Source organism: Camelina sativa, chromosome 7, assembly GCF_030686135.1.
Source record: "Camelina sativa cultivar CO46 ecotype springtype chromosome 7, ASM3068613v1".
Taxonomy (NCBI): Eukaryota; Viridiplantae; Streptophyta; class Magnoliopsida; order Brassicales; family Brassicaceae; genus Camelina; species Camelina sativa.
This window is the reverse complement of record NC_141886.1, coordinates 2,680,498-2,690,000: the sequence shown is the minus strand read 5'-3', so window position 1 is coordinate 2,690,000 and position 9,503 is coordinate 2,680,498. Positions and strand designations below refer to the sequence as shown.

The 9,503-nt window shown below is 35.3% G+C and overlaps 2 protein-coding genes across 17 annotated transcripts in view; both read right to left on the bottom strand.

The window, feature by feature from the left end:
- LOC109124902 (nudix hydrolase 22, chloroplastic) overlaps positions 1-5,176 on the bottom strand; it is an 11,324-nt gene extending 6,148 nt beyond the window's left edge. For 4 of the 15 annotated variants that reach the window (XR_015561842.1, XR_015561840.1, XR_002032636.2 and 1 more), the window contains exons 1-7: positions 4,366-5,121; positions 3,979-4,121; positions 3,672-3,791; positions 3,383-3,580; positions 3,123-3,270; positions 1,509-1,575; positions 890-1,011 (exon numbers count right to left, since the gene is read on the bottom strand). Coding sequence is in view for 1 of the 15 variants with exons in the window: in XM_010415489.3 (XP_010413791.1) it covers positions 3,235-3,261; positions 3,383-3,580; positions 3,672-3,791; positions 3,979-4,121; positions 4,366-4,657 (780 nt within the window). In the remaining 14 variants the exon portion in view is untranslated. Of the gene's footprint in view, positions 482-889; positions 1,012-1,508; positions 1,576-3,049; positions 3,271-3,382; positions 3,581-3,671; positions 3,792-3,978; positions 4,122-4,365 lie in introns of those variants that run through there. The other 11 variants (XR_015561833.1, XR_015561834.1, XR_002032635.2 and 8 more) reach the window with 8 other exon arrangements.
- Positions 5,177-5,183: 7 nt separating this feature from the next.
- LOC104700041 (protein IQ-DOMAIN 9) lies at positions 5,184-7,593 on the bottom strand. Of its 2 annotated transcripts, XM_010415486.3 has the most exons (7): positions 7,083-7,548; positions 6,930-6,999; positions 6,490-6,628; positions 6,295-6,408; positions 5,966-6,193; positions 5,721-5,834; positions 5,184-5,638 (listed from the first exon to the last, which is right to left on the bottom strand). In XM_010415486.3, the coding sequence occupies exons 3-7, from the start codon at positions 6,562-6,564 to the stop codon at positions 5,354-5,356; spliced, it is 816 nt and encodes a 271-aa protein (XP_010413788.1). In that variant the 5' UTR covers positions 6,565-6,628; positions 6,930-6,999; positions 7,083-7,548; the 3' UTR covers positions 5,184-5,353. The 2 variants fall into 2 exon arrangements, with proteins under 2 accessions (XP_010413788.1, XP_010413787.1); XM_010415485.3 differs by lacking the exon at positions 6,930-6,999 and having other exon boundaries at positions 7,083-7,593.
- Between the last annotated feature and the right edge of the window lie 1,910 nt (positions 7,594-9,503).

Below are 9,503 nucleotides of genomic sequence, written 5' to 3'. Positions count from 1 at the left end.
TACCACATCTATGCATATAAGAGATTCTTATGATTGATTTTTTAATGAAATGGACTAAGAAATCAAGATCCAAACTGTATCTCAGTTTCAGATGCGTTGGCTTAGATTCTCATAACCAAACAAAACGGATTCTAGTCTTCACCTATAATAGCAAAGTTTTAGACATAACAAATTGAGGGTTCAATATAGATTTTCTAAGAAATGATGAAATCTTAACAGCATGCATGCCTTTGGGTGTTTAAACTGAAATAAAACAGCAACATGCATATGCTCCCTTTCCTTTTTCGAGAGAATGTGTTCTGTATGTGAGCTAATAATTAAGGATTTAAGTAATACTCATACGTCTTTCGACCAAAAATTGTTCCTGTGGTACGATATCTTACAGATCACCTATATTGTCTTCAGATCCGCACACTTCAGCCTCTAGAACAACAGCCCAATCTCTACAAGCAAATCAATCCTTCAATTGTTCTAGTTCCACCTATTGCAAACGGCCATTTAGTGTTTATCTGAACTATATCAACAGTTGGGCATTTGGTCTAGTGGTATGATTCTCGCTTTGGGTGCGAGAGGTCCCGAGTTCGATTCTCGGAATGCCCCTTTACTTTTTTTCAACAATGTATGTGCTGAATGCCAGCTAAACCGTTGTTACTAACGTTGACAATTATTTCCTAAGGTGCCATATTTTCAAAGGACATGTTCAACTAAACGATTGACTAGTCTCTAGAATTTCACCATCAGTAAACTACAAGCATCATTGCAAAATACTGATACAAGCGTTTGGGGGCTCAAAGACTTCACCTCTACTTTTGTAGGTTAGGCTTTTTGTCTTTCTAGTATGTATTAAAAGTTGTCAAGCTAAAGATATTGGTTTTTATATATTACATACCTTTACTTTCATGTCAGCTGATCCAGATTTGGACAAAGGTAAACCCTTCTTGAACCATTCCAATTAGAGAACATCCAGATGTCCCTCACAACTACAACGCAAATGCTTTCTCCAAGGATGAGCTGCAGGAAACAGGAAAATATATACTTTCCAAGTTAATAAAGTTCAGCAAACACGCAAAAGATAAGGGTTTCAAGATCAGTTGCTACAAATGGATTACATCAACAATTGGGCATTTGGTCTAGTGGTATGATTCTCGCTTTGGGTGCGAGAGGTCCCGAGTTCGATTCTCGGAATGCCCCCATTGACTTTTTAAACAGTGTGTGTTTGATTTGGTATGCCAACTAAATTTTGCTAATTTACAATAGTGTGACAGCTTTTCAAAGATCATGCTACTCAACAGTTGACCAGTTCCTACTTCCTAGAATTTCACCAACATGCAACAGTATTGTGGATCGGAATGCCCCGCTGGCTTTTTGACAGTGTATGTACTTAGTGCCAATTGATTAATGTTAGAGACTTTGCTGTGTTTTGGTGCCAGAGTTTCAAACATCACGTTTTAGACAATATTTTCCTGATTTTTCTCAAGCTGTAAATTACAAGCATAACCGCAACATACCTTGGCTTTCAGGTCAAATGATTGTGATATGCACAAAAACGATCGTCCTGATAACGCAGGCAGTATGCTGCAGGAAAGGAAAACAAGTAAGCGACGGAAGAATACACACACACACACACACACAAAGGTAACTGAATTTCCAGAACAGATGTTTCGAACCAAAAGTTCAGTGGTAGTGAACACGAGATTTTAGGTTCAGTTCTTGCAAGAGATTCCCTTTAATTATGTTTTACAACCCAGCAACGATTACAACTAGGAAACAAAACGTACAATCTTGTGCTCTTGTGAGATCCTATGAATACAAGCCATGAAACTCAACAAACATACAATTGGCTTGAATTCTTTATTAAAAAAAGCAAAATCATGACCAGAATATGATTATTATTCCACACATCAAAAGGCCATAATTTATTCATTTACACCAACTTTCAGAAATTAGATGATAATTATGTAATCAAAGTCAACAAGATCCAAAAGGTATCCTTGTCTTTAGATAGATACATTGATCTTCCATAAGGAAATCAACCAGAAATTGTTGTAGGTGTCATCACCTATACCAGAGGCTTCAGACTAGGCATTAGAGACAGGATGAATGCACAAAAACATTCTCTTAAATGCTTAAAACGAATAATAACATATGGACATCTGGTCTGGTCTATGACTATTCACCTATGGGAAGAGAGAGGTCCAGAGCTTAATTCTTAGAAAGTCATCGAAATAGTATATCCTTTAATGTTTTTGTTTCCTATGCTCCGCGGGTAGTTTGTTTTATCAAGAAAGTCTAGTAAACTGTATGGTACGCATATCATGTGCAAATCTTCATAGAAACCAGATCAAAAATGAATTAAACGAATGGAATGTTTCACATGATCAGTGGAAACGGCCAACTAAAAAAAAAGACACAAGAGCTTCCACAAGTGGACCAAAATATTTCCGGACTATTTCTGGCCACAAAATTGCGAACAAGTTATTCACTTTCCAATGAAAATGGAAACAGTCATTTCCTTAGACTCACTCTAAGTTGTGAAACAGATCCTGCAGATCAGATTTGTTAAGACTAAAATATTACATCACTGAAAGTCAACTAAGGGAACTAGACCCTACATTGACTTAATTGGTATTTCTCAAGCATTTTTAGCTAAATTGCTCAACAACAGGCATTTGATCTAGTAGTATGATTATAGCTTCAGAATGCCTCCAGGATCGATTCCAACTACGCCCCAAGTGACAGCTTCCAAAAGTCTGTGCTCTAAGAGTGATTGGATTCTAGATCTATCAATTTATGCTTGTTTTTACATATGAGCTTCATTAAGCTCCTATCTAAGAATAATAAACCAGAGAAGTGTTCTTCAACATTTGAATCTAATTTCTCAACAACCGAGTATATAGTCAACCGAGAAGTCCCAGGTCCAAAGGGAAACAAAACGTAGCACAAGTTCCTAAATTAGAAATGAACAATCCACCATTTCCACAAATGAACCTGATATTTGTTGTAGGATATATTGATAACATGGAAATAGCTCACTTCTCACAATTGAACATACCGCAGAAATAACTTTGGAAACAAAGAGCAGACAAAAGGCAACTTTACAAATATCAGTAATACAGACTGACCTGGACATGACCAAATAGAGACACCTCTAGCAATCGTCCTTTTTCACAAGATTCATGTAAATTTGCCACAAGATCTCCAAGGAAGGCGGATGCTAGAACTCGGCGCCTTCAACTATCCATATAAACTAGTAGCCTGGTTCTGCATTCACTGGTACAGGGAATCAGTTATATGGGTATCATTCCCTTATTGTCTTTTTGTTGGACTTATAGTAGATGTGGACGTCTAGGATAACACTATTGAGCAAAATATGTCTGCCTACCATTTTGGAGTACTTCAAGTTAGGTTTCTGTTCAATGAAAGCCGGTGGTCGTTGATAAACCACTGTTGCAGCTCTTATCAAGATTCTGGAAGTTAAACCCCATATAACATAATCGTCATCTCCTGTTTTGTAATCAAAGAAGTGGAACAAAAGCTTTTCCCCCATCCACTCAATCTCCTCGGATCTCCGGTTCTCATCCTGTGTAAGATATATTTCAACCAACAATGCTTCAGAGTAAAATAAAAACTGCAACTATAAAGCCTCCTTGATAAAAAGAAACAAGAAGAACCTTCAGAAACATTTCAAAGGGTGCATCAAACACGGCTTCCACTTCTGTAGGACTTGGCCTTGGATTGAACGCTTTTTTGTCCCATAATATTCCTACCACAGGAGTTACTCTAAGCAGATGCTGCATAGGAAAATGAAGTACAGATAAGCAAAACACTTCGTAAAAGCTTAAATTATGCTTGGTATATGGCAGAAACAATTTGGAATAGAGCCTAAACCAACAATCAAACATAACTCTGTGTCCGCAGAAAACACAGCTCCCAGATCTTAAAATGAGACAAAGGAGGATAGTGAGCACTTCTTTATACCTGAGACAGAAATGGTTCGAGGAAAGCAACAACATCAACAAGAGAAGGGTCTAATCCAATCTCTTCCTCTGCTTCTCTGGTTGCAGTGACCCCATCATCCTTATCATGCTCTTCTGCTTTACCACCTGGTAAAGAAACTTCTCCTGCAACAAATAAAAATAAACACCATTAATCATCCATAGTATCATTATCATTATCCCATATTTATTCTGTTCCTATACTCAAGTGACCATTAAGCACTTCTGGCTTTTAACCCTGTAGGTTTGAACAATTAGATAAATGGCTTCAAAGACGATAACTTTAAATGTTCCCCTCACAATAAAAGAAGATCCCAATCAAATTGATTTTGAGACTCAGCAAACCAAATTCGAAAAGCAAAGTACAAACCCGAGTGAGTAGACATTGTGGAAGACCTCTTAGTGAGGATCACACGCAAATCACCGTCGTCTCCTTCAAAGAGACAAATCAAGACAGCCGCTTTCTTCGGTGTGAGCCTCACCGGAGCCATAAGTTCCTGAAACCCAACGTGGGATACCAATTTCCTGGTGCTCTCCTCGTCGAACGGTGAAGAAAGCGGCGGTTTGTATAGCCGCAGCTGCTGCGCCAAGGCTAAGAGTCTGAGAGATCCTAGTTTAAAGCTTGTCGCCGTTGGCGACGTGGCCGATGTTGCCGACTTCATAGATATTGCAGAGAATTCCAGCTGTCGCAGAAGCCAAAGGCACACCACCACCAATGGAACTTCAAAATTGAACCTTTTTAGTTTTTACCCAAATGACTTCAAAAATTGAACCTTTGTTTCCCTAATGACTTCAAAATTAAACCTTTTAACCCTAAAATTAGATTTAAGGTTGGTTTAGATTACTGGTTTTATGTATTTATTCGGTTAGACGGTAACAAAATGGTAGTACCAAGAAATATGTTTCGAGTTGTGACACCAACCGGATTCAAAGTGGTTCAACTTGAGTTGCATAACCTAGAAAAAGTTACAAACTTAGAATGAAACTAGTGTACACTAAAATTTAAGATTGATTGAAAATTGAAAAGGAAACAAATTCAAGACTTAGCCTAGGCATGTCAATCCGATCATGGTTGGAACGCGCATATTTTGTTAGTCCAGTCTGGCTGATCGGCTTTTCTTATGGCATAGTATAAATTGTTTTGGGACTTTTTATAGAACAATCTAAATTTGGTTTGGGATGACTATGAGAGACAAACAGATGCATGTATTAAGCAAACAAGAACCACCATCGTAGTCTACATAACAAATACATATATTTACATCACACCAGAGAAACACATAAGACCAAATAAATTATACCCTCAATCTTCAAGTGTACGTGTATACTCTTTAGACGCAGACAAAGTTAACTTCGCTTCACGCACCGGGAAATGACAATCTCCGTGGTTTCACTGTGTTTCTAGTTCCCAAGGATGAAGCTTTGGCTGGAACTGATGATAATGACATTACTCTCTTTGCTGGTGAATTTGAGTTAGTCTCACTTTTGCAAAATGTCTTTGAGCTCTTCGGTTTCTTAGGAGTCGCTGTATATCTTACTTCCCAAGGCCGAGCTGAAATCCAACGCTCTTTCCAGCTCCAACCCCAATTAGTGTTGCCCAGTTCATAACTCCCCAGCCACTGAGTCTTACCATCGGCTTTCCACTGTTATGAAGGCCATAGATTAAAAACTTTTCTTCTCACATCCAAAGCAGCAAACAAGAAAGAACCTGTTTTTAAAATATACCTGATGAGAGAAGGCATATGCTAAAGCCCTTTCCCGCTTGATCGTTGCTTCTTCCCTTTGAAGTATCCTCTCCAAGATTTCATCTTTTGTCTCTGACCCACCATTCCACTCAACCTGCATCATTTGTATCACTTGTAAGTTCATTTGTTTACAGATGATAAAAACTCAGCCTGAGCTTTAAACAGCTCAAGAAGAATTTGAGGGGAAACAAGATGTGTCTCTGGAACTAAGATATAAAAGCTTACTTCAACATCATGAAGCTTTGCCTCAAGCTTTTGCTGATGCTCTAATCTCTTATTCTTGAGTCGCCATTCGGTAACCATGCAAACTCGGCGAGCCTTTATCTCTGACTGTATTTTACTCCATGAGTGAAGATACCTCAATGTGACCACTGCTTGGTTCTTCACAGAGTGCTTCTCAGTAGATAACTTTGCTCTTGCAATTCCCTTTAGACGCCGTAAGCTTTTTCTAGCCTGTGCAAAGCAAAAGACCACAACACAAGATCCCTTAAAATTTCCAATGTAAAATGTAAAAATCATGCTAATAAATTTGGAAACCAAACAACTCAATGAACCTTATAGGCTTTAAAAGCAGTCTGAATCCGAGTTGCAGCCCAATCCTCAGTACGAGTAACTAGTGATGAAGAAAGAGTACCCTTCTTCTTGGAAGCTTTAGGTTTAACAAATCCCTGTGTCACAGAGAACACCTTTAATAAAAACACAACTCAGTATTTGTTTCATGCCAATATGAAGAAGAAATAAACATATACCTTTTCGTTCTTGATGCTCCTTTGTTTACCCCTCTTCAATCTAATTATAGCCTTAATCAAATTCCCAGAAGCCATCTCAGAGTCTGTTTCGTTTATCACCAATACAGCTTGTATGTATAAAGCAAATGCTGCTCTAAACCTGAGATGGATGAGAAAATATTCTGGTTAACAAAACAGCTAATAGTTAAGGATCAACTACTTCAGCTAAACACTTGACTACAAACTACTTGATTGGGTTCTTGTACTTAACTACTCATACCCAACCAAAATCAACTAATCAAGTACCCAATAGAAAAGTATATTCAATTACAGAGGAGGGAGGATTAAATGAAGCAACTGGTTGATAGCAAACCTTAAATCTTTAGGTGAAAAAACCAATGCTATAAAAAAATAAAAATAAAAAGGTTCAAACTTTACTAAACCCAACACTAGAAACATACCAAGGTAGTAACTCCCACGAATTAATCGGCAAATTCAAACCACAAACTTGTTCTATTGTACAGATCCAATCTACAACCATTGAAATCAACAAAACAAAACAAAAGAGTTCCATTTTTTCAACTAAGTAAGGAACTAAAGAGAGAGACAAAAACCTGAGTTCGGGACCACAGGTTCTTGAAAGAAAAGCTCTGTGAAGGAAACTGGCTTTGGCGACGACACAAAGAACAAACGCAGAAGACTAAAAAGCAGAGAGACAGGAAAACAGAACGGAGATTTGTTCTCTGTGTGTGTGTGTGTGCCTGTAGTGAGGAAGAAGTAAAGACTATAAAAGAGACATCATTACAGCGTCGTGACTCGTGGAGGAGACTGGAAAATAAATATTATGAGGCTGTAATCACATTTTTTAAAAAATTTTTGTAAATAATAATTCATAATCAGTCATTGTTTAATCAAATTGTCACAGTGTTACACACCAAACAGTTTAATGTAAAATAATTTTTTTTTTCTAAACATATCTAAGATTTGTCAGATTCGACTCCTTTTTTCTTTTTATATATCACGTTGGTCTACCGTCTGTTTAAAGATACGAAGAGTTAGTAATTATCACGAACTAGTATTAACTTTTCTTATAAGAAAGATGAATGTCATAATTATATAACACCCATCAGAATTTTTCGTGACTCATTTATACTCGTCTAAATTTAGAAGTTGAAAAGTAGTTTGAGGCTTTGAGCAACAACAACAAAAAAAAGTTGGAAAATAGTGAATTATTAATTACGAGATTGGAAAATTTAAACCACTTTCGTTTATTTTTATTTTCCTTTAAATGATCTGCATAATGTATAATTAAATATCAACTATGACAGTTTAACCATCTGATTACTTTGATTTGAGGTTTGAGGCCAAACGACCGATGGCTAATGTGTTTAAGAATTATAATTGTTTTGATGACTATATCTATGCATGGATTACTACTTGCGATTGGATATTTTAACCAACCTTGTTAAAAAATATTACCAATTAATTTATTTTTATCTCTTACCGTTCAACTGATAATGTTTTGAATTAAGCGGTCGAGAACATCAAACCAAATTTCAAATGTTTCTTCTACTCTTTATCTTTTGTGTGTCAATGAGATGTATATTCGAACATAGCGACAGAATAACAATGTACATTGTGTATGGTTGTTTATGTGGTGGCTATATAACTAGCTTTAAATAAACATTTGAAAAAAAAAACACCATATACACAAATCCAAACGAAATAATTAAGATTTTATTAAAACTGTATAGCAAATATTTTTGGCTTTTTCATAAGAAATATTATTTCGATTTAAGTTTGTTGAGGTGGTATTTGGATATTAGTGGATATTATATCTGTTATCAAATGGTTTCTCGAAGTGGTTGGTCTATAATGATGAGCAAAAAAAGCAATGGCTTAGCAGAATCATTTGACTTCGGCTGAGGGGTCCGAAGTTTCCAAAATCGATATTGCACCTACCCTTCACTCATTTTTGATCCATCTACCACAGACAAGAATCAAAATTAATGAATCTTTTAAGAGGAAAATTTTTCCCAATAATTAAGCTAAAATATATGTGGATTCAGCAGCTGAGCCACCTCATCTGTGGTTTGTACCTAATTCTAGTGAATGAAATAATCAGACAGTAAACGGGAAGATCTCGAAAAGTGGTTCACACTAGGAAACATATTTTGAGTTTAGGTCATTGTGTACGGAGTATACTATACTTGATTAATGAGTAGTACTATATTTTAACCCGCGGTACACCGTTCATATAATTTTATTATTATTTATATTTTATATTGTATTTGTTTGTTAAATATTGGATGTTTTGCAAATAGAGAAATAACTAAATTTTCCGGCCGTTTGTACGGCTAAATGTTTATATTAATTTTTAACCCGCAATATTTGTTTGTTATATTTAGTTTGTTTTATTTAGTGTTTGAGATTCTATTTTTATTATTAATTATTATAACAAAAAATAAGGGATCTAAATACATAGTAAGTCATTTATACGCTTTGATTAAGTCACATTTTTCCTAATGATTTAATTATTTTACACAATCTTAGTTAAATCAACTTAATTTTTATATGTCAAATATTCTAATATTATTAGTGTTGACAAATAATAAAATGATGATTTAACCCGTGTTAGCACAAATTTAATGATATTTTATTAATTCCAACATGTCCTCTTTATAACCCACCTACTGTATAACCATATTATATATATATATATATTTTAATTTTACATATTTAGAATATTTTAAAATTTTATTAAGTTTATATATATTAATTATAATATTTAAATAAATGTGAATCAAAATTATTCTTACGTTAAGAATCAAATCTCACGGGTTTTGAAAAACAGAATAGGAATCAAATTGTTGTTTTATTTGTTTGCAATGGATTCAGAAATAAAATAGTAAGTGTGGTTAAATATCTCAAAGTTTATGTTTCCATATTGATTATGCTGTATTTTTTTTTAATTTGAATTCTTTATAATATATTTAGGAAACAAAATCTGAAGTAATGCTACTTTTGGAATTTTT